This window comes from Harpia harpyja, chromosome Z (genome assembly GCF_026419915.1).
Source record: "Harpia harpyja isolate bHarHar1 chromosome Z, bHarHar1 primary haplotype, whole genome shotgun sequence".
NCBI lineage: Eukaryota > Metazoa > Chordata > Aves > Accipitriformes > Accipitridae > Harpia > Harpia harpyja.
The window spans coordinates 629,015-656,372 of record NC_068969.1 but is presented as its reverse complement, the minus strand read 5'-3'; the positions used below and the strand labels follow the sequence as shown (position 1 = coordinate 656,372).

Sequence of the window (27,358 nt, the reverse complement as noted above, 5' to 3'; positions counted from 1 at the left end):
ATTATTATTTTCTGCTATCATTTTACCTGTTATACCTGGACTTTGAACTTGGTTCCTACCTACCATAAACTATCTTCCTGCCTCCTGGTAGGGTAGAGGTCTTCCAGAGCAGCGAAAAGCAGCAGTGATAAATCAGGGTGACGAGCCACCTCCAAGAAGCACATGTGAGACCTTAGAGTGAAGGATGAGCCTCTTCTCACCTCCGGAGGCTCTAGCTGCACAACCATAAACCAGCATAAAACTAAAGCAAAGCAGGTATGGAGTGGTGTATGCTATGGGGTGGGAGAACAAGCTCCTGTACTTGCCTTATAAACCCTCCAGGTGAGAGATTCAGAAGCTGGTCCGACCCCATGCTCACAGCAATAGGACGAGAACATCCCCTCTGCAGGACCCTTAATCCACCAGAATGCAGTGTAAGGTGTGGGGCAGAGAACAAAAGCTACCAACAGCATATGAAGGTACCCTTTGGAGCCTAAAACACACCTAGAAGCATCCAGCACAGCTTCTGACTGGTCAGTGCTCATCTGTGCATAATGGGCTCAATTTTGCATTTGACAGTAATGATGAATTCTGGATTTTCCTCTCTTGGTGTAGAGGAAAAAGTGTGAGAGTAGAGCTATTGCTGATCATTCCTGGTTATTGCGGCACGGCGCCTGTCTCCCTTGGGCCACCCTTGTTTCCCCCGTGCCAGCATCCCAAGCACCAGCCCAGGGCCGGGGTTACCGTACCCCGCTGTAGCAGAGGCCAGGCAGCTCCGTGCCCTCCTGCCGGCTTGCCTGGCTGGAGAAAGGGGCAGGAAGCACCAGCTCTGCTCAGGAGCAACCTTTTGGTTTTGATACCTGTGAATTTTAAAAATGTGTCATCCTTCAAAGCAAGGACATGCTGGAATTGGTAGGATGGAGAGTGCAGATTTTTTTGCCTCTTCCTCTCCGAAAATACCCGGAATCCATTTTGTGCTTGGGAACCCTGTTAACAAATCTTTATTGAAAATGAAACACTCAGGCAAGTGGAAAGGTCATCCCAGGACACGGGAAGGGTGGGAGAGGGACAGAGGGCTGAGCTCTCCCTGGGCAGCCATGGGAGCACGGTAACACACCTCTTCCAAAGATTTCCAGTGTGCTTCTCAGCCCCGGGTAGATTTGGAAATCTCAGCCTCAGTGGGTGTTATTTTTTCCTCCACAAAGAGATGAGAAACGTAATACAGCTGTCCACAACCATCACGGATCAGGAATATTTAAGAGGCACAGGCATCCTGTTTTCAACCTCGGCTAGGAAATTTTAAAATTAATTAGGCCAGTGCAGACAGTGGAAAATAATCTTAGATCTCTCCCCTTCTGTTAATGCAGAGCTGTGGCATTCAGCAGGGAGGCAGCCGCAGGGACCAGGCAGCGCTACCATCCGAGGCCATTGCTGGAGCTGAAACTAGTGAGTGTGAGACAGCCGCCGGATGGCACGGAGCATCCTCCGGACAGGGGCTGCGGGGCTTGGTCCTGCGAAACCCCCAGGGTAGCTAACCCCAGGGCTTAAAAAAAAAATGGAAAAAAACCCCACCCGAGTGTGATGAAAGATTTTGCTACTGGAAAGAGAGGACTTGATGTAAGTTGCACCGCGAGGACACGTCTTGCCGGTTATTTATTGAGGCTTCAGATGCCGTGGCGCTCCGGCTGCTGGCGTCTGACTTCCCCTGTTACCAGCTCACGAAGCGCAGACCAAGTCTGAATGGTTTTTGCTTCACTAGGCACAATGTTATTAAAGATTTATCAACAACAACATGGCAGACAGCTTTTCCTTGCAACCGCAGTGCATAGTGGTCTGTGCTCCAAAATAGAAAGGGCAGGTCAGGATTCACCTGAAATGCTCTTTTATGCTGAAGCAGCTACACTGAATTAAAGAAAGCGATGCTGCTGCATACCTGTCTCATCTCCAGCCACAGGTTTCTTTTGCATTTGACATTAATAATGTCCCTATGAAGAGACGAGTTGAAGCTATAATGAGAATTACCCCCTCCCCCAAATCCTTTCGTAGCTTAATCGAGCTGTTTTTTCACTCACATCAGAACCTTGGTGACGTCCATGGAGAAAAGCTCTGCGCCGGTCCCTTCTCCTGGCACCAGGCACAAGACCTTTGCTGCAGTGGCAGAGGGCCAGGCCACCATGTGCCCGCTCAGCACAGATGCAAGTGCGGCCTCCTGGTAATAAAGCTGCTCCTCTCCCTCTTCCCCCAAAAAGCTGCACGCCAGGCAGTAGGAAAGTTGGGGAGGTACCCTCCTTTCAACTCATCAGGCAGAGACACTCCAAGGGAGGGCAAAGGATGAAGAGGATCTCTCTTGCTGATCAACAAGAGATCATCCTCCATTCGCACTGACAACCCAGCTCCTGTTTAACAGCGTTTCACATGCTATGGGAAGGTGCCGAGGCTCTGGGGTTCCTCTTGGCCCCCAAAGAACGTGTTGCAGCAGGGGATGCAATCCAGGCTGCAGGTCAGCGACTTCCCCCTGAAGCTTCACCTGCTACAGCATTGCTTTAGTAGGATCCTTTAACACTGCCCACAGGAGCACCTGGGCCAGCAGATCCCCCTTCAAAGCTTACCCAAAAGAACAGGCCAGCAACAAATTCGTCTGCATCTTCTTCTTACCTGAAGTCCCTTTTTGGGTGGTCAAAGTAGCCTTTAAAATCAATCTTGTGTCGAAGTCACTTTATACCAAGAGATAGGCCTCCACCCAAGTCTTGATGAGCAATGATTCACTGGACTACCAAAATGACACAAAGTCAAGGCTTAACCAAAAGACATCCAGTCTTTGCACCGATGTGTCCTGTTAACTTCAGATCACTAAACAAGTTAAGCAGAAAAACTGCAAAGACTTTTTGAAACCAGATGAAAACGTTAAAAATCTTGCCAGAAATACCCAAAACAAAGATTTAACTATCACAGAGCAGAGACCAGGAGGGAGTCAGTCAGCAGACAGCAGCCACAGGAGGACAACATGTCAAGGGGTGCTTCTGGAAAGAAGCGCAAAGCATTAACTACAAGAAAAACAGCAGCATTTTTTTCTCAGTACAGATTTTATTTCAATTTAATTGCCAGCTTCACCCCGTTAAAAAAAAAATTCCATTAATTTCTACAGAATTCAAGAAGATGTACATTAGGAGAAATGATTACAAAACAGGACCTGTGAAGTACAGCAAACTGTTTGTATTTGTTAGTGCAACAGCAACGCTGATTACACAGCCACGGCATGGCATCTCTCTGGAACAACATTTCTGCATACAGAACAACAGTGAAAAGCATCCACAACTGCAAATTTTGACCAAATATGTTTCCAATTTATTACAGTATGAGGAAAAAAAAAAATCACAAGTGAAAGAAACAAAAAGAGTAACTTTGCCTTGGCAGCTTTGAAAACTCCAGCCAGCAGCTATGAAGTAGCCCAGTATGTCCCAGAATGAATCACCACTTTATTCCAGCTCTGGCTTGCAGGCACATCATATTCACTGAAGTACTTTAAATAGCAGTCTCTCTTTAAATGGAATTGTGCAAATTCACTGTACGATCTGTCACTTTGCTTCCAGTGCTCTCTGCATGCCATGCAGGCGGCCCGTCACTCTGCCTTAACTATTTACATGGCTGGGGCCAGCCGCCTGCACACTCTGCTTAGGGGGCTATCACACCGGCTAACTCTTGCCCTTGAATCTAGACAGCCCCAACATTACCACCAAGCCAATCAGAGGCAGTTCAGCTTTACTTTAAATCAAAAAGCCCATTCATAACAAAAAAAACAGGGAAGGAAGATTATTTTTGGCTAGGTATCAGGAGGCCTCCAGGCTGAATAGCGCGGAGCTCATGCCCCTTCCCTCCCCTCGGGATTCATGCACAAGTCGCACAGCAGCGAAGAGGCACGGTCCCTGGTGGGAGCTGCAGCAAGTCCTCGTGCGAGGCACTCGCTGCAGAGCACAGTCTAAGCTGGCAGGGGAGCCAACTGCTTGATAACCTGCACACTCCCACCCTCCAGAGACCACAGCTTCTCCTTGCTCCTCTCTTTCCCGAGAACCCCGTTCAGCCCTCCAAGTCAGCATCACCCACCCAACAGCCGTTTGGCTCCTTAGCCCATAATGCCGCTACAGGCACAACGCACCTTATGCTGCGGGGAAAGGCAAATATTTTACTTCTTCAATGAGAGTTGCACAAGGTGAGAGAGGGTATGTTGAAAACACGGCTGCTTTTTATTAGCTCCCGTACATTTACTGTCTGCAGCACAAGAACCACGGCATTCACAAGAATAGCCTCTAACCCCTGCACATGTAACCACCAACTGAATTTTACACAGCCAGGACAACTTCCCTGCACATAAAGTAAAGCACATTCCTAAACACCAATACAGTTTCAGCAGCAAATGCCAAGCTATTCTTGACTTGACAGGGAAGTTGGAATTCTGCATCTAGACAGGCTCATCCAAGACCCTGCCTCATTTATTTCCAAGTAAATAACACTGCTTGCCTAGAAGGACCTGACTCCCATGCAGGTACATACGGGCTTCCTCCAGGAACTGATGATAGAATTATCACTTCATCTGCTTGCAGAGTAGTGTAGTAAACCTCAGTATTTGCGCATGAAAGAAAACTCTTCCAAGAAAAATAATGTCTCTGAACCTATGCACATGCCAATTTTATAGCTAGCCTCACTTTTACTTTTTAAATTAATAACTAGCACTAATAAAGGAACAGATTATTTTCTAGTCTTTGCTGTCAGGTCCTTTAACGAACAACACTGGGGCGAACCAAGACTCATTTTTCCTCTCTCCTCCCAGCCCTAACCCTGGGGATAGCTCATCCTGGATTCCCCCCCCCCCCCCCCCCCGAGAGGCATCCTCATCTCAAGCAACCTCAGAAAGGGAAGAAATATAGCCATAGCCTTTAGTAAACTTTCCTATTCTGTATGGTTTTCAAGGCTCAAGAAAGCCACTCAGTTTAAGGAACTGAGAGGACCATGTCCTACTGCACACCCAGCATGCTCATGGAGCAACCTGATCGACCTGAGAGGCCTCCTGGCACTGCAAGGCATCCTTGAACCAGTAAGCATAGCAGATTCTCACCTTCAGATTAAATAAGGCACCGGTAATTTCTGTAGGTTTCAGTAACAGCTCACAACAATTTGCAACCTGTTATTCAAAGGGTAACATGGTGGGTAATCTAAACAGAAAGAATCTGCCTAGCAGCAGTAAGGCCTCCGTTTCTGCTTTAAAATGACATGTGACTGTTGCGATTACTTTGAATAATGGGTTTTTGTGTAAAATGGAAAACCGTTCCTCTAATGAGGTTTCAAAGTTGGCTTCAAGGCAAAGATTTAAAACCCCTTTAGATTTCAGAGGCATTTTTTCCAGTCCCTTAAAAAGGGGCTGCTATAGGAAGTAAGCAGCAGCGGGGAAAGGAACATTTCATTTCAAATGTTGTAAATTACAGCTGGTTTGCTGGAGAAAAAACCCCAACCTGTTGTCACCTTAAACACAAGGCAAGGCAGAGAGAAAACAGAATATAATTAAAGCACTTCCCAAGACGGAAGGCAGCACAACAGCAGATCGTTGTGTAACAAGGGCAGCAGAGCCTCGCAGTTAGCCAGTTCTGTAGGAAATGTGCTCAGCTCCGTCACCGTTTTCTCCCTAATAAGAGGCCCCATGGAGATTAGATCGAAGAGATGCAAGAGCTGGTGGGGTAGAGGCAGGGGAAAAGAAGTCTAAATAAACTGCTCTGCTGGGTGTTATTTTGTTCGCATGGCATTTTTCTCATTCCACGTTTTACACCGCAGCAATCAGGCTATTAAGTGTTTATAATATCCCTCGGCCCACTGCTGATCTTGGGGTATGTCTGCCTGTCTATGCAGAAAACTCTTCTGTAGTGCGCTGCACAGTTACACCGGGGGAGCTTTTAGGGAAACGCCAGCTCCGCAGTCAAAGGAGCAGCTGCAGCTGTGTAAAAATAGCCAAGCCAGCTTTAACGTGGCTGGTGGAGGCACCATTCGCAGTGTAAACCCAGCAACCTGGAGCTCGGCAGAGCCAGAATAAGTGCTTAAACCAAACAGCTTGTGCTGACTTACAGTGTGGCTGTAGTGTTACCCCTGTAGCCTGTCCAATTTCACTTGGGTGTTTCGAGATGAGCTGCACTCACACCAGCGATGGCCACGAAGACGCACCGTCTGTTCTTGAGATTTGACCTAATGAAGACTGTGGCTACCTATACACAGGGTTGGCTCACGTCCCAGCCACACTCCAATGCCGTAGGTAAAAACACTTTATCAGAAGAGTAAAATCAGAGTCCTCTGAGCCCTTTTTCATCTCTCAAGACATTTCCCACAAATACTCTTTGGGTCTTTTATTTTAAAATTTAGCCCTGTACCCAATTCCTCCTCTACATTATATGTTTGCTACTGTATCAGGTTGAGTGTTGCCCTGGAAGGAAATACAGTTATTACAAGATGATTTGCTTTGGAGAAGATGATGACGTCTTTATAGCGTGAATAAAGTTTAAAGCCAGAAGACAATTTTCAGTCTGTTTCGAGAAAACCACTCCAAATGACTGAAAATTTCGCATGGGATCCTCCAGTGCATGGCAACTTGTGATGTAGCTGCAACTTTTATTCAGGTGACATTTGATTTGATCTGGAAATCTCTTCATTCAGTCAGTGAATGAAGAGCCACAAAGTATCCTTCTCACCACGTACAGGGACATGGTCTCCCCAAGCTCCTTACACTCTTGAGCGGGTAACTGAAGAACTGTCCACTGAAAATGTCATTTTTCAGAACTACTGCACCTCCCATCTGGAAGAAGAAAGCCATTTGTACTGAGCTAGGCAGGAGCAAGCTAAGAAACCCCAAGCTGCTTCACTTGCAGCCCTGACGCCCTGCATCTCCCTCAAGAATTTTAGTCTTACAATGGTTTCTGCAAGTTTTTCAGGTTTCAACTCACAGAAGAAAAACATAACATCATCAAATGACATTAAGAACAACCTCAGGCTCTTCAAGTAAGTATACATATTCTTGGCCATAAAAAAAGCCCCATGTCATGGCACTTAAGTCCCTGCAAAGTATCTTGGATTACTTCAGTTTCTTAAATATACAGACGGCAAAACACTTTACTGGAAAAGGAAAAGCTGAATAAATCTGAAAAATCTTGGTAGTTTGAAGTGCTTCAGATCAGACATTCTAGTCCCTGGGACCCTCAGCGGGCTGAGAACCAGTCTGCACCAGCTCCAAAGCATTCAAACCGTGCCCAACAGCTGAGTGTGAACATGAACAAGGCAGGCTGGGATGAGGCACGAAGAGAATTAGAAAACACAGCAAGTACTTGGCATACACAAAGGTAACCGGCACTGATAAACTTCGTAGGTGCTAGTGCCCACCTGAGCTCAGGCAGTAAGTATAAAGGTTCTAGACAAAACAGAAAATCCTGAGATGGAGATCCTTTTCTTAGTAAGGCTTTGAGTACATGTGTTTTTTTAAGTGCTTTTCTTAAATTAATTATCACAAAAGACAGGCTAGCATTCCTTAAAACAGTTGTGATCCTTCATTCCAGTATAAAACACATATGCAAACATGGCTTAAGACCCATGATCACTTAGGATATCATTTTAAAGTTTGTATTAAAAATATTTTTTATCCAAATGATAAATATTCTAAAATAAGCATTTACAAAAATAAATGGTCCATTCCCATAAGGAAGGACATATATAGCTGAAATTCTGAATACATCTTGAGGCAACACAATTATTGATGAAGCTAGTTAATAAAATCTTTGGTATAAGAGTATAATACATTAATATTCATGCACTGTTGTCTTCCCTTGGCAGGTATACTGTACAGACAAGTGAAGAGGCAGCTTTTCCTTAATTTCTTGATATGTCTTCCAAATACAACATACAAATATTTCTAACGTGTCTTCCTATGATAATAGGAGAAAAGCCCAAGATTCTCCTGGCTCTTCCTACGACTTTGGTATCTAAAGTAGAATGAAGATGGGAGGAAAAAGAGAAAGTGAACACAGTTAAGTTTCATTCTAGCTAGTAAGCAGCATTTACAAAAAATAAAAATCAATAAAAAGATGAGTCTAGAAGAAAGTCCACTTCCTTCAATATTGTATACATCAGCTGCCAAGACAGCATAACAATGAATCTGTTAGGATTCATCGCTGCAAGTTCAGACACAGGAAGAGGAGATTACTGAGTTAGGTAAGGGGGCAGCTTTACACCTGAGCACAGCACCGGATGGTGCAAGCCTGGAACACCACATCCTGGTCTGGTGGCCCTGTTACACATGGGGCATTGAGATACTGCATAGGTACAGGGAAGAGCCTCAAAAGCTGGAAAAAAGAGCCTTGGAACAAAAGACTTGGGGAGATTAGTTGGTAATTTTAGCAAAAATAAAGACAGAGAGCCGACTTGAGGCACAAGGACCTCCACAGGGAGAAAATATGAAATGTCAGCTGGCACAGAAACAAGGGGCTAAAGGGCTCTGCAATCTGGTAGAGAAAAGCTTAATAAAAATGATAGGCTGGAGCTGAAACCAGTTCAAACTGAGAATAACACACACACTTCTAATGCTATGGACAATTAATGGATCAAGGGAAGGGATGGATTCTCTGATTTTTTGGTATCAGCCCCTGAATGCTTTTCTGAAAATGCTTCTATTGAATGCTGGTGACTGAATATGATGAAGGGAACTGACGGCAGCTAAGGAAACACACAGGTTAGCCTTGAAGGTCTAATGGTTCCCTTTTAGCCTTAAACCCTGACTCCATGGACAGTCCAGCTGAGGGACTCTCATCTGGGAATGAAGGGTAACACAGCCCAGACTCCCACATCACCTGAAATGTCCATGAACTGGTGCTACTGTAGCCTACAGCTCTGGGAAAAAAATAGTAAAGAACAATGTCCAACTGTAACTGCTGTGACCCAGCTATAAGGAGCAGAAGGCACTAAACCAAAATGGAGTTTGGATTCTGCTCCCCATCTACCACGTGAAGACTGGTACTTCCTACAGCACCGTATGAAGACTCGAGAGCAAGTGACACCTCTGAATCAGCTACTCTCTCTCCCTGGATCTCTCCCACTAGCACTGACTCACTGCTTCGCTGAAGTTGATCCATGTGGACACATCGATGCACTTTTTGCTAAGAGCTGCCGCTCTCGCAGCAACATTGGGTGAATGGAAGGTAGGACTGCGAAGAGGAGCAGGAGCTCTGCTCTGCTGGCTGCTGTGAAGCAGGTGGCTTCCAGGGACAGCTAACACCCAGAGCCAGCAACAGGGGCAATGGTTGTAGCTGCTCAGGCTCAGCAAATCGAGCCAGCGTCCTCTGGCCCTGGCACTGGTCATGCTTCAACCAGCTCCCAAGGGATGTGGAAGCCAGAAGGTTTGGGTCTGTCTCATGACTGCTGGGAATCATGACCCATTGCTATAGCAACAGGAGCTCACATGACTACTGTCTTTAAAAAGAACCCCTATTTGTGGCATCCTCTGTAGGCAAACTTTCCATTATTTATATCTTGGCATGTCTGAAGTGCAGTTTGTATTCTAGCCTCATTAATGAATGATGACACCTTGACCCGCTCTACTAAGTAAGCCGCAGTAGATCAAGAGGCACGCTGCTCTCCCAACCTGTGCTAAAGTAAGGCAACCAAGAGAAAAAACACCGAAGTAGATTACCTGAGTTACAGCAATACCAAAATAATGCAAATCCTGCAGCAACGCTAAAACAAGCGAGGAAAAACACTGGACCTAAAGAAAACAAAAAAGGAAACACATTAAGACAGAACAGAGCAGTGGAAGTTTAGCTCAGTTCATAAATCATCAATTGCTATTAATATGCATAATTAAGTGTATTCAGATGAAGCTAACATTCACAATTATGTATGTTCTGTAGCTAATGTACTATGAAGCACATTTACTATACTGTAATTAATTTTTACTACAGTTGCTTTGACACCATTCACCGTTTGCCTCTGTTCAGCTAGCTATATCCTATGAAATTTAAGTGAAAGCTTCCTTAGATGTTTTCTCACTCTAAAACTTTGTGCAAAAACCCCATTAAACACTACAACAACATACTAACCAGACTACTGGGACCTCACCACACAGTGTAGCATTTTACTCTATAAAGAGCCCCCACTGGGCCAATGCACTGCCTGTGGGTAAGAGTACATTGTGAGACTACAGTCCCTTGGAAGCAGATTTTTAGGGTTTTGTTTTTTCCCCACAGATGTTCCACAAATTCCACTTTCATGACAAGAGCAAATATTCTTGTTCCTGTTTACAATTCTGCTGGAAGCTGAAATGCAGAGACACACACACACCTAAAACAAATCTCCCACTGGAACATGTGCCTGCCTAGAATTACATGCAGTTTAACGCTGATGTTCAGTATTGATGGTCAATAAAACCTTTCTAATTCATACTTATCCACAGACAAAACCCCATAAAGATTTACATCTGCTTCTTTATTATCTAATATTCTATTTGTATTTACTACTTCACTATGAACATAGCTACAATTAAACTGCACCTGTCAATTTAAGGACAAACGTACTGCAGACCAACAAATTAGTGGAGCTGACCAAGCGGACAAGGACACCGGAGAAACAGCAAAGGAGCAAGGACTTGATTGCTCCTTTGGATGTAATCTCCCAAAGAGGGTGGCTAGCAGCCAGACAATCACCAGTCTGAGGCCAGCTCTTTCATCAGCAGAGTAAGAATAGAAATTGTTTAATTTTCTTATTTCCAAGTGCCTTCTCGGTTCTTCCTGTACTGTTATGCTGCAGTCAGCAATAGCGATGTGAAAAACCTGAATAGCAATTTGGTTCAATATTCAAAGTAACACCACCACAGGCAAAAAAATACATTGAGTTAAACTGTGTTTCTGCTTCTCATTTCAGTTTTCTCTCAGGGGAAATCTGGCAAAAGGCTCAGTTCATAGAAGGTGCTTTTATTCTCTCATAATTGTATCCAAATTTCTCAACAAAATATCAATTAAACCTAAATGATAAAATAGTTCATTATAAATTTTGAAAATTCTTCAGCTTGCTTTCAGATCTTCAATTCCTTTTCAAAATATCTTTCAGTGAATAAATGCACAGGCACACCATCTTCTTTTCTGTCTTTGTTTCCAAATGATTTGTACTTAAATTGAAAGCTTAAAAAGACATGAAAAAATGTGAAGGTTATATAAAAAAATTATTGATGGCCTTATGCAAAATGACAGCAGCAGCAGCTGAATAGACCTTACTATTCAAGCACTGAAGAAATCATAGGAAATGAAGAGTTTAGCTATAACAGTGTAAGTAAAAATACCATTGTAAATATTGATTAAACTCTACAGTCTCTTGAATTTCCTGGCACTGGTTTCCTCAACAGCAGCCCAGTACATTTTCCTCCATTAATTCCACTTAACTTGTGACAGTAAAGACATCATAAAACAATTTGTTACGTGAAATGCAAATTACATGATAAAATAAATTGCATCATAATCTGAAAAGCCATTCCATCCGGTGACACTGTATGCATTTATTTACCCCTGTCATTTAGCATATATTTCTCCTTGTCAGTGTCTATCTCTGTGGAATCTGTGGTTTCTAGAAATAAAAGCAACACATGAAAAGTTAGTACTCAGCTCAAGCAAACAAATGAACACAATCAGCACGTGCAAAATTGTGCAAAACAAGACATTTCAGAAAAATATCCAATTTTGACATAAACTATTAACCCCTCCAAACGTAAATCATCGCTATAGTTAAATCTGGATATATGTTGATCAAAAGACATAGGCACATAGTCATCTGAATTCAACTAGAAACAGCTGCAGCAACACCTCTGATCTGGTTAAGCACTAACCACATAAGTAACATTACACTTGTTTCCCAAGTGAGGAAAGCAGGAGCTAATCCTTCCATAATGCCAGAAATTGTCATTGTAATAAAATACACACTATTTGCTAATATATGTGCTAATCTGAAAACACCCCTTATAGGCATCAACATTCTTTCTGTTCTTAAGTAAATCTCTGGGCATAAATGTATCTGGCAGATGAAGTACTTGGAACAAACTGCTTGGCGCAGATTATTTATCTAAATTCTGTTCTCAGCTAAAGACACATACAGCTTCTTTGGAAGTCTGTAGGTACTACGTGCTAACATTTGGTGCAAATAATTTTTGCCTCTACCTTTCTGCAAATTCTAGTAGAAAAAGAGGTTGACCTTAAGACAAGGTGTTCAGTAGTTAGCAGCAATAAAGCAGTTTCTGCTTTGAGCAGAAACACCTGCAGCTCTTTTAGAGGTGCCTTTGCCATACAGATGTGGAGATAACATTGTCTGCAGAACGTGTGTGCAACACCAAACACCACCACCACCACCACCGTCACCATAAATGGCAGAGGAATTACTTTCCTTTAATGCATCACGAATCTGCAAAACAACTTTTTTTAGCCAAACCTCTTTGTGGTCAAGAGGGTTAAAAAAAAACAAAAGTAGAAAAAAGCGAGAGTTCCAAATCTGGCTGTCAATAGGGAAGAATTTGAGACTGTTTGGTTTCAACTGATTTCCTTCTTCTACGTGACAATCTGGAGCTAGGTGACATGCCTTGGAAAACTGCCCTGTTCACCAAGTCAGCAAAGGGGACTTCTTGTCAGCCAACATTAGACAGCAAATATCTGTCTCCCATGCTAAATACATCCCTCCCAGTGGGGTGACAGGGCATAGCGTTCAAGCAGAACAGAAACATCTAAAGCACTTTGCTGCAAAGCTTGAGTCACTGAAGCAGAAAGGATTGCTGCAAAGCCTCCATGGTGCACTCTGTATCAATGGCAACCTTACACAGCCTGCCTGTTTTGAAGGATGTCCTCCCTATATCCTCTAGCTAAGAAATCCTCACACTTCACAGGAGAGCACAGCGAAATCTCTGCACTTTTGTCAGGCTATCTCTGTGTGGGGCTGATCTGATCCTTTATCTTTCTAGTCCATGTCAGCATTGCGAGAAATAAAAACATTTTCTGAGTCACTTGGAAGATCCTGTTTGGCTTCAATAGCTCTGAAGTTGCCCATGCCGTGTGCCTTACCCACCCTCTAGTGGGAATTCTGAGACATTACTAAACATTTCACTTGCAATATTATACTTGAGGCAAAGAAATTTTGTTCTAGCACGAATTTTAAAGTTGATTTAAAAATGAGAAGGAAATCTTTGAAAGGATTTCCTCTGTAGAAAACATTTTTCGTATCTACAGCTGCATGTAATCTATTACAGAACTCTGTCCTGGCCATAGTTCATCAGTGTCCTCACCAATAATTTCTCCAGGTGTTTATAATGCTGCTTGTTTCAATTCAATCTGCACTTAGAACAAAGTCCCCATGTTAGGGATTCCCTTTTTTCCTCACATTTAGAAACTCTAGTGTCAATTAGGTAAATGCTCTGTGCTAAATTTGACAAATTTAACAACTACTGCTATGAGTAACATTTGAGTAACATAAAAATTGTACATGTTAGAGGTCTGAAGGACAATGCTTTTAATATTCAAAATGTCCGAGTTCACTTAAATGAGAAATAATGCCTCATACCGAAAAAGAAGCTTTTCCTGAAGAACAGAATTGTTTGTGGTTTTAGCTTAAAATGCTGCACAGATGTTTATCGACCATTCAACCCACAATGCAGACATTTGTTTTAGTTTTACAGAACTCCTAAGAAGCAGCAAACATATTAACACAATCATCTTATTATTTCCTTCTCAGGTCAATATAAGGAAACTGCAGAGTCTCAGCATGTCGCAGCATTCTAACTCAGTTATTTTAATTATTCTTATGGTTCTGAGGATGGTAACATAAAGAGAGTGTACCAAGATACAGAGAATTTAATGACTTATGGTTACTGGAGTCCCTTTGCATAATGCAACAGCAGCAAAACAGTTTCAGGGCACCACAAACAGCTCTATTTTTTCTGTGAAGCACTTCTAGAACATGTACTTGTTACGTGCAGTCTGAACATGAGAAGCCCTAACCCTGCCAACTCATGTGGCTACCTGAGTAAAAGCTCTCAGAAGTAACCACGTAAATCAGGGGCAGGGATAAGCTTGTTTATGCTCTGGCTATAAGTGAAAACATCATGCAGACTCCCCTTTCAGCTGGTTTGTCCAGGCATGACAACAGCATGAGGCAGTGTGAGAGTTCATCTTCGCAATATCTGCACAACTTTCAATGTCAGTTTTAGGGGTATGGATGAACTCGGTCACAGCTATGCTATTTCTAGTACTCAACTGAATTCAGACCGTCTATATGAGATGTAGTCAGGCCTTGGCTACTGTGTACGCGTATGTTAAGCTACAATTTCAGAAATGGCTTGTAGAAGGTGTAACTGAACATTAACAGAGCTTAAACTCTTAAACCATCAACACACTTGAAATTTTATTCTTAGTGACTACACTAAGACTTCTTAAGTTGCTTTTAATTAATAAAGGCTGTCTGCTGCCTTCCAGTCAGCCTGGCTGAAAAATTTATTGCTCGAGCTCTACCCAGGTGAAAATGATAGATCCAAGACTATTTGATTTAAAAGCCTGTTCCCTCAAAGGGCATGACTTCTGCAAGGTGAAGATCAGATGTAAACCACTGCCTTAAAGCTGCTGCGAGGCTGAATCAATAGGGATTCATGCTCATCTGAGATTCTGAGGCAGGGATGGGCCCAGACTTTCCCAGTTCAAGAGGGTTCAGGTATGGATGTGGAGACCTGGGGTAATTTTGCAGCCTCCCCGTGCAGGTAGGCAAATGGTGCAGTCTTCCGCTGGTACGTATTTGTGCTGAGGAGATACAAACATTTTCCTTCAAAATGAAAAGTGAAATGAACCTAGACAATGCATTATCTTCAAAGGTAATTACAATTTTACATGCCATTTTCACTCCAGAAATAAGAGAGGCCTAATTGTCTTTTTTAAACCTATGGACTTTCGGTGTAATGGTTTGAATCTCACTGGAGTTTGACCCACATGTGTAAAACTTCCCCAGCACCTAACTGTGGAGTTTCTTACAATTAGAAATCAATTGACCGGTGAAGCATTAGGGCTGTTAGATACTTTACAAGGATTTCTTAAACTGCAGTCCCTTTGCAGCTTCATTAACTTAAACGTGAGAGGTTTCACTCAAGCTCCTCAAGTCATTTCAGTATGCGGGATGCCTGAACATACTTCCCATCCATTTGGAACATTGTTCTTTTCTCCAGTTCATTAGGTAGGGGAAAAAAAAAAACAAAACAACAAAAACCCCCCACCAACACATAGCAAGCATTATCCCACGTTGGCAAGTCAGGCTTGATACTTTCCCTTAAAGAAATGAGCTCCTTTGCAATATAGAATCAAATCTGTTTGAGCCTCAGTCCTTAAGTTCATACACCTATATTTGGGGGGCAGCTTTATGGCCGCCAGTCAGGCCTGTCAGCTGCACAAAACACATCCTAAGTGATTAATACCACAGTTCATGCAAGGACCTATGAATGTTTGCTTCACGTTAAACTAGACACAACTTGGAGATTTATGGATTGAGGGAAAGCCAAGCTTCTGGGCCACCAGAGTTTTGAGCTTAACAAATTTGAGGTTTGTAATATTCTTATGTGCTACAAAGAACAAACACAGAGGAAACAAACAAGCCATTAAGAAGCAATGGTTATGAAAAGAGAAATTGTACTTCATAGGACTTATATTGCTGTCTTAAATGTTGCACTTAAACTGTTTGAAGACATATTTCATATTTCAAAACAACCAAAGAGTTTTAGACTGCTCACGCTAGTCAACAAATAACAAGAACCCCTTACAGCTTTTGGAAAATTCCAGTCAGAAGGAATTAAGGTATACCCCCAAAACTATTTAAATAACCTGTTTAGGTTATTTAAATACCCTAAACTTCATCTGCAATGAGGTTTTGTAATACACTGATGAGGAAATCCACAACTCAATCAACTGACAAATCAACTTACTCAAGATTTTCCTGCTTGGCAGGTCATTATACAGCTCATCAGCATTGATCTGCAGAGCCCTGTAAAACTCTTGACAGTGTCTGTCTCCTTTCTTTTGAAGGTGCTTTATCAGATCTGAAAGTCTGGTATGGAGTGATGCCTTTGGATTCCTGAACTGTAAGAGAAAAGCACTTATCAGAAGAGAGCTTACAACAGCTGAAGATCAATTTTACATCACTTTACAATATGCCAGGGAGTGAAGATATACAGCATGTTTTATATTTGCTAAAAGAATGGGCCAAAAAAATGAGGGGTACCTAAAATGGATATACATGCATTGCACAGCTGTCTTCAAGACACTGAGCTCCATCTGGTCAGCACTGCCTGATGGAGAGCATATTGCCTCTGCCTTCCCTCATTCTTTTTTCTATCCTGATAAAGTGACAGCTACTCTGCATTTAATGTTTTCTCTGCATTCGAACTAGCATGGTACTTAGTATCCTACAATTTGATTCTGACAGCTGTTGACAGAAAATATCAACAAATCTTATTACAAAGTTTTATTTCTTAAGTTTTCCCTTAGTTGCCTAGTAATGATCACCCAAAAAGGTACTTTATACTACTTATATTAGTCCCAATATTGGAGTGTTCATCACCCCAAGATTACATGTTTCATTGTTTCCAGCACAATTAACTGCTGCATACCCAGTGCAAGATGTACAAATTCTCATTACTCAGGCAAGAGGGTAAGCAGCTGCAGAAGAAAGCACTTTTTTTCTGTAGTGCAAAATGTGATGAATATTAGGAGAGCTTACAAAGAGAATGAAGTCTTACACACATCAGACCAATTTCAGCTTATCTGGAAAACATCCAAAGCCATTCACAGCAAAGCATATTTCAGACCAGTACAGTAGATAACCTTTGTAGTATACTTAGTTAGGATCAATTCCTGCTCTAGGGGGACAGGAATGCAACATACCTTATACAACACTCCTTATTCTAACAAAAGGCCTACCAGATATAGCTGAGATTGTAAGCTTCCTCAACACTCAATAGCGTTGACAGAAACTTGCCTGGACCTACACGAAAGCAGTTCATTTCTGTCTGCTAAGTGCAGAAGTCACAAATTAAATTTTACAGATTCTTTATGCATTTATTTTGAAGCTCTTGAGGGAATGAGAATCTTTAATTGTGCGTGTCACACTGTTTATCATAACTGAGTGGCTGGACTGGCTCAGCTGATGATCTAGCACTGCTCTACATCACCAAAATGCTATTCATCCCCATGGATTTTGATTATGACAGAATTAAACCTATTTTTCCTAATCTTAAAATACTGGTATGCCAAAACCCCAAGCCTTGTGCAGACAATTAAGTCAGCAGAGGGCAAGTGCAAACTGTTATAAGTAGGATCTAGGAAGCTTTTAACTGACTTTAACTCCACACAAGTTTAAAAAATCTTTCTTCCTAAAAATGGCTACCCATCTTTGAAAGCTTCATGCCAGAGCAGGCAGCCTTCCTCCGTACATAGTGGCACCACTGGAAGATATTACTAATTCCACCCACTTTCCACAGCTCCCACACTTATAGGTAGGACTAATGCCCCCCTTCTCTACCAATACTCAGAGTTATTAATCCCATTAATCAGCAACTAAAACTGATTAAGCTAATATAGATGATTTTGTGGACACAGCTGGATGCAGCACAGATCATCTGACACAACACTCCACACCGACTCATGTGAGGAGGCAGGCATGCAGGGCATTTGGTCACATGATGTGTGCAATCCTTCCCAAGGAGTGGTTATATATATATAACCATATATAAGCGGTTTTTTAATATATATATTATATATATATAGTATGCTTCTGCATGCACGGCATCAGACGTCATGGCAGGGGCTGTGGCATTAAGCTGCTGCTGAAGAGAGTGCCCTCTCTCAAAACCACCCAGCACAGGGAATGTGCCAGCCCTGTGACTTCTCTGATATGAGATCCCAGATACAACTGGTCAGCAAGTAAGAGGTGAGGAAGACTGGCTGCATGTGGCACCAAGAGTCAAGTCGGGAAGAGGGCAGCCGTGCTACTGACCCGCAAAAAAAATGCAACATTCAGAGATATGGTAAAATTCATCAAATTACCTTTTCTGCTTCTGCATTGCTAAGAATTTGAGGGTAGACTCTGTTAAGCTGAAGAATAATTTTATCAACCACTTGCTCATTCAGTCGGCTGTTGCTTGTAAGAAAATACATGTCGTGCTGCAGCCGATGACAATACGACTGATCTGGAGATAAAATAATACAAAGAACAAACCACACCAGTTAATTAGCAAGCCATTTTTAAATTCTGTAAATTTTGTTTTCCTAACAGTGGTTAAATAGCTAAAATAAAATTACTACCATCATGTAATTTTGGAAAGCTGACTATCTGTTAGGGAAACACAACACAGCCACATGCTTTCAAAGACCCATCCACTTAAAATTACACACTTCTGAACTCCTGGCTGGTCACTCGTGCTGCCTCTCTCTTTCCAAAGGGAGAAGGTTCTAAATTATTTAGATGTCAAGTACTGATGGATATTTAATCAAATACAGTCCTAAAGTTGTTAAATCACTGAAGATAAATTTTCTATCATTTATGAAGTCAGATTATGATGGAGTTTGAAACTAACGCGTTTGTTTTATTATTTTTTGATGTAAATATGTATTTCACAGAGAGAGATTCTCTCTGATGTAGAACGGTAAAAGGACATAAATTTGGCTTCAGATTACGTACTTTACTGATACTGGTGTACAGTACAGGGCTGGTCTTTGCCTGCTGCTTAGCACCTGACAACTGCAGCACAGCATGGGGTGGGAGGGGATGCAGAGAAGCTCACACAGCCAGGCAAAGCCGGGGGCTGACTGAGCCAGAGTGATTTGGCCCTAACATCACCCAACCCTCCAAGAGTTTATTGCTGCCTTTGGTCTAACGGGAGACTTCAGCAACTTGCCCAGCAGAAACTGCCCAGACTGAAACAGAACTGGAACACCAGGAACAGCATCTCTGCCAAAGAGCCATGAAGTTTTTTAGGGAAGGACTTCTGCCTTCACTTCGCACAGGAGTGGGGAGAAAGGGCATTCAAAAAGCAGTACATTTTTAACATGGAGGTACACTCAAATACACATACAAATAAACCACATCTTTTTCTATTAACCCCAACCTCTGCAAATACACAAATCCAGACTTGCTCTTGGCTTAGGCACCAATTCCAGTTTGACAGCAATGGATTTTGCAGGAGCATAGCTTTCCCTATAGCTGCTTGTCTATAGTCCCTAGATTAAGATACAGGCACAGGCTGGTTCCACGGGTTACTGTGCCCTTATCAGATTCAGAACGAGAATGTTTATGACTGTGTCTGAAATAAGTGTTAAAATGTCAGTACAGGACTTCATAACCGAGCAGCATAGAAAACAAAAACAAAACACCGCCACCCCCACCACATTCCCCGTTTAAAGCAAATGCATAGGTTTTATGGTATTTTGGCTACCAGAAAATACATAGCCATCAGCCCTTTGTTCCCTGCAATTTAGAGAAGATAAACAAAAGAATGAAGGAAATGAGCCAGAAAACTCTGGCATGATGCACTGCACCTACACACAGCCCTTGCCCTTTCTACATCATGTTTGGGTTTTTTTGTATTACACTGTCCTTTTTCTGTATCTCTATAGGACTAAGAGCATTTGCAGGAAAGGGTTCAGGAAAACCTCCCAGTGTGGCCATCACACACTAATAACTTCTCCAGTGCCAGTGTCACTCCTGTTCAAACAAGAACACACAGCTATTCATGCTGCATAGAGAACTGCAATTCTACAGGCACAACAGGATTTCAGTTACATTCTTACTTTTTTATAAGAACACCTTATTATTTCCATGTGTTTCTAATGCCTCACTTTTCCACAGCTTGTTCTTAAGGCAGCTTTTTCGTGTACTGTCAGAAACATACTGCCCTGACATACTTGCTGTGCAATTCCTTTTTGTTGCAAGAAGCTCCATGTTATCTGATTCAGGGCTGAGATCAAACTTCTCCTCTTCAAATCAACTCACAGGCGTGCACAAAAGGCTGAGGCAAGGACCAGGAGACTGTGAAGTTGTGTCTGTTCATGCAAATACTTTTTGGGGAATGAAGTGCCACAACCCCTGCAGCTTCCTCCTCCTTCTTCTGCCTCAGCTACATGATTTGTAGTGACTCTCAGTGTCACCAACAACTCTGTACCCTCTGCAAACTTTCAAAAAACATGCATTAAACCAGGGTCTTACAGCTCACAAAGCAATTAAACTTCAAATACCACTGACACTCAAACAACGAACCACAGCAAGTGCTAAAAGCATGACAAGGATCTGGCAGAATGAGTATACAAAGTAAAATAAAAGCAGGCTCAAAGTGTCATCTCCTTCCCTGCTATTTGCTCTGCTGCTGCCTTATCATTACCGATACCTGCACAGGCAGCATGCAGAAGTCTATTACCAGCAATTACACCAGTGAAGTTAACTGTGACCAACTGAAGATCGCATTTAAGTCAAGATCATTTTCTGAGCAATCACGAGCACTCCAAGTCCTTGTGGCACTTTTCATTTACACACACTCATTAAACCATCACCAGTCTTACCGAGGGCTTTTTGCTGCCATCTGAAACCTGCGCGCTGGTGCACTGTATTATGGGGCATAAGCCTCTCTGAGATTTCAGGGGTGGCTATGTCTTCTTCCCATCTAAGCCAAAAGGCAGGAGAAGAGAATGAGACAATGCTCTTGGCCCCTCTGGCTACTGCTAAACTGTGCCTACCAAGGACAGGTCTTACACCTGGCTCAGGCATCTGCAAGACACTTCTCCCATCCTATGGGATGCTCCATTTTTAAGATGCACCCATGAAGCAGTCTGCTTCCTCCCCATCCCCACAGAGACATTTCACCTGCCTGCACCTTCACCTCCTCCAAATGACTTCAGTTCAGTATTTAGGATGTGGTGCAAGGTTCAAAATTTCCTGAAGAGAGGTTATCAAGCTCAACACTAGCTCAATAAAAGCAGAGCAGAAGTAATTTCCAGTATCTCAATTCCCTCTTCTGAAATGTTTCATCTCGCCTCTAACTCTGAGAAATCTCTGCCCAAAGCACACAAGGAACTGCCTTCAGGCTTCTGCTAGACCAGAGAAGTGAAACTTCCCACCAACACCACCCACCAGTGCAGAATTGTGCTCCAGCTACTAAATTTAAAGAAAACAAACAAAAAAAGCCCCACCAATCCTAGCGGCTGGAACGTGGCACCCTGCTTTGGAGTGATAAGGGTATCTGGAAAGCACACGTGTGCATTTGAAGCCACCACACGATGCTCAGCTTGCCCCAGCAGCTGTGGCAGCTTTGTTATGGCACAGACCTGCTCCCATGCCCTGCCAGTCATGGCCCAGTTATGGGTGTACAATCATGTCCGTGCTATGAGGTTTTATAATCACTGTTCACAAGCAGCATTGAACATAGTATTGAACATGCCCATTATTTACATTTTCAAGTAACAGAAACCCCAAACCAGGTAACTTCGCAATGGCAGCAACCTACTGATGTGCTGTCAAGGTCTTAAGAATTTAGGGAGCAGCTATTTGGGGTATTTTGCCTATCCACCTTTTATCTCACTGCCTCAAAGAGATGACAGTTATTGCAAGGAAAATTTAAAATCTTCTTGCTAAGATTTTGGTTTTAAGCAGGAGTCACCCCAGCATTAAGAGGACAGTCGTGCCATTAGCCGGTACTTGCCTAGGAAGTTCAGAGCAGCAAAATCAGGAGACCAGGTCAATTAACCACAGCTTACAGCATAGGCATGGCATTGCCAGGCATTTTAAAGCCCTCAGACTGCACGAGGATTGCATCTAACTCCGAATTTGTAATTTGCTGTTACGGCAGTTACACCTTCTCCTCCACCAGAACATTAATCTAACTGGGCTTAATCCTGTCCACAGGCTTTGGACCCAGCTGCAGGTTTGCTCAAGCACGTAGCTGCAGCGGAGGAGTCTGCAGGCTTCGACGTAGCTGGAGGGTTGGCAGTGTACTGAGCTCAGCCTCACTGAAGAGAGGCAGCAAATACAGCTAAGACTGGATACCACATCACTGAGGCTGACCTAAAGTTTGCTTAAAAAAAGGTCGGTATTTTCCTTACTGAGAGGAAATGTAAACTTGTCAAAGAGACAGGCAGGAAACCCAGGAACTGTTTTTTGACAGTTGAGAAGAAAACATGATTCACGTTATTGACTTATAATTACTATAAGCCCATGACACATCACACACAACTGCTTTTTTCTCTTACTGAAAGCACAAAAGGCCTCTGGCATACAGCATATGCATGCCATGCTAACATACACAGCCTGCACCTGACCGCACACACAGAAGGAAAGGAAGTACACGTATAATTAAGAGATATCAGAGAAAACCAAGAGATTACTGGTTATTTGTAGCCAGCAGCTCCTCAAACAGAGAATAAAATACATAAACACAGTGATGATAAATGCGCAAGCAGCAAATGACAGTAACAAAGCAACACACTCATCATTTTTCACCTGCAGGTAAAAATTGCCCCCATTGCAACCTTTCATAAAATGACACATCTCTGTTCTTCCTTCCAAATGGGCAATTAGGTTTTTGGCAATAGCTGCAGAACGACCCAGCCATTATACTAAGTGCTGGCATTTTAAGGCTGTTGAAATATATTCTGCTCTTGGAAGTAACAAGGCTCATCAAAAATCTGATCGTATGTGACCGTAACATGCCAGACTGTCTTCTACACTCCTGCAGAAAAAACATCAAGGGCGACACAGCCACCCTTCCCAAAGCTCTTCCTAATTTAACAGCAGAGTGTGTTCACCGAGAGTTTTTCAGAGACAACTCCTGACCTAGGCACCAGCACGCCAGACCCTGGCAGCAGCCAGGACATCAGACAAGCGCTGTGGCGTTGGCACTCTTGCTCCATACGCCTGTGGTGAGGTGTCTGGTCCCTGAAAGGTGGTACTAGCCACTGGCACAACACGCTGATAACACAAAACCTAACCTTCAGGTTAGAGTGGCTGTCAAAAACCCCTTTGTAATTTTGATTCTGCTTAATTATTCTTACCATAAAAGACCCCACGTTGTTTTCTGTACAAGGAATGTCTAATGGGATATTGTCTCTCGCAGTCCCCTGCATATGCTCCTCTGTGATCTACTTGCTCTGCCCTTCTGGATAAAACCACATGGCCCTACAGACCTGCCACCTTAGGCTGGGGTCTGCATTGCCACCTCATGTTTATCACAGTAAATAAATAAATACAGCTGCATTTCAAATTTGTAGGCTGCGATCAGCCTCTCCTCATTGTGGCTGTGACACATAAGCACCCTCATCCATGCTTGGGCCCCAAGAGCATAAATACTGCTAACTGCCTTAAGTCAGGCAGGTAGACCTTTCCAATTAATAACTCCACCAATATTTACGTAAGGACTCTTGATACCATCTCTGACACCACTGCATCTTTATTACGGTTTCATCTTCTGTTTGTTTTTCCCTTAAAAGCCTCCTTCAATTTACCAAGCAAACAGACAGGATCATCACAAGCAGATAAATTTAAATACAACAGACACAAAACCCACCACATCCCTCTGACATTCTCTGTAACAACACACATAATTTGTAAACATCAATTCCAAAAACCTCAATGGTATCTGCTCCTGTGCAGCGCAAACACAGGTGGCAACTTCCTGTAAAACTCCTGGATGACTTTCATCAACTTTGTAAAGGCAAGCTGACAACCAAAACCTGAAGGCACGTGACCTGCCATTTGTACCCGTCCATACAAACTCCCTGCTGAAGCACCTCAGCAAAGAGCTGGAAAAGTCTCTCAACAAAATGTTAGCTTAACGCTAATTTAGGTTTTGGCTTTTCCCTTTCAAGAGCCCAAGAAAGGTCTGCTGAGGATTTAAGAAGGAATCCGGCTGCAGAGAAATGGTCTGAGATGATGAGATTGCACTGGTTACCAAATGCACCCCCGATGAAGAGCAACGGCTCTGCTCCTCTGAGCTGGAAGCGGTGATACAGAGGTGAAAGACGACTTGCCGCCCTCCCCCACTGCCACCCGCTGCTGCTGCTACTGGCAAGTTAGTAACCAGAAGTCAAGAGCCTTTGACAGCAAGTTCAGTGTCTCATCTTCACCTGAAATATCTTTTAAAAACAGAAGAGGAAAAAAAGGTAAAACCGTGAGCAAAATATTAAAATGCTCCTGATACTCAGGCGTGGCACTCGTGACACGCTCCCAGTCCTCCGAGCTGCTTCGTACAAAGGCTAAAACAAGGGGGCCATCAGTAGCCAGGAGAGCCGGCGCGCACCGCAGCTGCGGAGCCACGCTCCCGACACGCGGAAGGTGGAGGCTGGGCCTCCGCGGCGGGTCTCTCCTCACCCACACGCAGCGTGGGCCCGGCGTGCCGAGGTGCGAAATCCGGCACCGGCTACGCCTGGAGGCGGGCACGGCACACCGCCGCCCTCGGCCGGGCAAGGCAAGCGCTCCGCTTCGGGCACGGGCCTGGCTGGGGCCGCAAACCCCAGCGCCGGCTCCGACCCGCCCCTGTAAGACACCCCCCCCCCCGCCGCCGGGAGGCTGCCCGGAACCGGCGCCCACACCAGGGGCGGCGCGGCCGGGCGGCGCCCGCTCCCCAGGGCCGCGGGGACACGGGACGGGCCGCGCCGCCACCCGCGGAGCGTCCCCCCGCGGGGCCGCTGCGGCGTCCCGGGGGCCCGCGGGCGAGCCGCCATCAGGCAGCCACGGCCGCCCCCGCAGCCGACGGCGGCCCGAGTACGGCGCGCCGAAGGCACCAAAACACCCGCCCTCGCGAACGGCGCGGCGCCACCCCACCGCCTCCAGTCACGGACCCCCGGAGCGAAGCGGCGGCGCCGCCTCGGCAAAGCGACCGCCTCCCGCCTGAGCCGGCCCCGCCGCCGGCCGAGCCCCCGGGCTCGCCCCGGCTCTCCCCGCCGCGCACTCACCGGCCATGGCGGCCCCGGCCCGCCGGCGGGTAGCCGGCCTTCCTGCTGAGGACGGCGGCGGGGCCGGGCCGGGCCGGGCGGGGCGGCGCCTGCCGGGCCCGGAGGAGGCGCTGCCGGCGGCGGCGGGTCTGCGGTCGCCCTGACAGCCCGGGGCGGGCGGACTGCGCTCAGCCGGTCAGCCGGGGCGGTGGTGCCGCTGGACGGTGCGAATTGACGCCTGCCCATCTGGCGGGCGGGAGACCACCCAGTGCACAAAGAGTCATTCCACAAGTGATTTCACTGTTCGAGGCACCCTCTCTACCTTTTCGTTACGCCCGAATGCAACCGGTAGTCTTTCTCGAGCTGCAGCGCCGTACACGTTTGGTTAAATGCAGCGCTGATGCGGAAGGCAAGTTTGCCAGGTAGTTATTCAAGTCCAAGGAGCAGGGACGACTTCTCTCAAGCGGAGAAAAGCTTGCAGTGGAGCATCTAATTAATTGGGATATATTAACTTCATGAGGTAAGAAGTACAAGGAAATCTGTGCGTTCTAAAAGCTCCTGCTAGCGCAAAATTTCATCAGCATTAAATTACCCAGCGAGGTGTGGAGGACAATATGCCTTCCTAGGTATCCATGCTGCAGAGGAGCGAGGCTGAACCTTAGCTTTGCAAATCACGATAAAGGAAGGGATATATTATTTATTACTGCAGATTTTTTTTTTTTTTTTACTGCAAAATCTGGTGTATTACAATGTATTGGAAAAGGCGGATTTCTAGCATGGCAAAGGCACAGGGTGATTTGTAATCATGACTTGTGTTGAAACCGTGAAGAAAATGTTTATGTTGAAGAGGGACAGAAATCTTCCAGAGAGATTAAAATCACAGGAGGCAAAGCTGCCTCCAGACTGGTACATAAAATGCTTCAAGCCCACAACTGCACTCGCACTGGTGCTTCTTACTGAAACAGCTTCTCTTAAGTAGCAAGTCCCCAGGCAGCAAGACGCACCCTTACCCAGGAAACATGACCATTGCGTGGATGACGACTAGTCCACAAGATCCTGAAAGGTTTGTCCTGTTTTGCCTCTGTGCCATCTTAACCCAAGCGTGTAAAAGCTAGACCAATATACCAGGACTGGTTAAACAGAGAGATAACGAAAGGTACGGCCCCTTGCTTGGAGTGGTGTGGCGTCTTGGGAATTTGTAGCACTGAAGCTGGAAGTCAGCATGTCCCGACTGACAGGCCGGGACTTCTGAAGCCTACAGGGTAGGCACGAGTTGCCAAACGGGAGGTAAGAAAGGATTTAGCGAGGACTTGACTTTGCGCTTGGATACATGCTGTACACCCTCTTATGAGACACAGCTCCAGCTAGCCGGAGTTAAAAAAAGATGAAAAAAGAGAATTTGCTGGAAGTTTGCAAGTGCTGCCACTTGGTGGTCTCACGGAGGAAGTGTCATACCCAGAGCAACCCCAGAGATTGTGCTTGGGGTGTACTGGGGCGTTTCTAGCATGTCCCGGGGCAGCATTCCAGCTAGCAGGGTTAGCCACACAGTCCTGAAGCTTTCTTCCAGATAATTTCTTTTTCTGATACTCTCACCTTTGGTTTTGGTGCCTGGCCTTGCCTGCCAGGGTGGAGTTTCTAGCGGTGTCCCACCCCAGCACCGTATCGCACACCCCTGTGCTCTCTGTGCCGCGGCTCCGAGGAGCTCATCACGGAGACCTTCCTGGTGAGCACAGCGAGAACTGCTGAAACTCACACGATTATATGCATCTTCATTAACAAACAAGATACCTGCACCCCCACGTTTACTCTTGAAAATGTTGGTCTATACCTCCGTACTACAAATGAAAGCAGCTTCTTTATCTAGAAAGTGTAAGAACATGGGAAAAAAAACCTCATTGAAATATTTTTAGTGCGTCAAATGCTGTGACATTTATGGTGCGTGTCCTTGGGAAGACGAATAGAGTATAAACATCCTGAGTTTATTCCATTTACCCTCAGGAATCCAGATCTTCAGAACAGCATGAAAATAGTTTTTTGAATTATTATTATTATTATTATTATTGCACATGGAGACCTTCATCATGCCTGTATCAGAGTGATTTTTGGCAATGTATTGTAGTGACAGAAACAGGCACCTTGTGGAAAGGAAACTGTCATTTTATAATCCTTTCATCATATTTTTAAGACTATTTCATATGTATATTAAAATATTACAGCAAGAGGTGTTGCCTAGTACTAAGAAGCAGTGGTAGTATGGGCATGCTGAGGATTTGTTTTTATGACCATTTTATACTCTTGTGAATTCACTGCATTTTGTGCTCTGCTAAAAAGTTTCCCTGGAATCGCTACCAGAACCTAAACCACAAAACTGAAAACCTGGTCGTCTT

The 27,358-nt window shown here is 44.3% G+C and overlaps 1 protein-coding gene and 1 long non-coding RNA gene across 24 annotated transcripts in view; one reads left to right on the top strand and one right to left on the bottom strand.

The window, feature by feature from the left end:
* Positions 1-27,358, bottom strand: part of CARD19 (caspase recruitment domain family member 19) — a 101,798-nt gene that overhangs the window by 72,996 nt on the left and 1,444 nt on the right. For 6 of the 23 annotated variants that reach the window (XR_008233595.1, XR_008233594.1, XR_008233592.1 and 3 more), the window contains exons 1-5: positions 20,610-24,142; positions 18,102-18,244; positions 15,983-16,136; positions 11,551-11,610; positions 9,689-9,760 (exon numbers count right to left, since the gene is read on the bottom strand). Coding sequence is in view for 18 of the 23 variants with exons in the window: in XM_052777923.1 (XP_052633883.1) it covers positions 9,689-9,760; positions 11,551-11,610; positions 15,983-16,136; positions 18,102-18,244; positions 20,610-20,814 (634 nt within the window). In the remaining 5 variants the exon portion in view is untranslated. The other 17 variants (XM_052777927.1, XM_052777926.1, XM_052777928.1 and 14 more) reach the window with 16 other exon arrangements.
* On the top strand, positions 102-5,035 carry LOC128137190 (uncharacterized). Its single transcript, XR_008233600.1, has 4 exons — positions 102-512; positions 1,347-1,425; positions 2,057-2,191; positions 4,945-5,035. It is a non-coding gene; the product is annotated as an uncharacterized LOC128137190 (long non-coding RNA).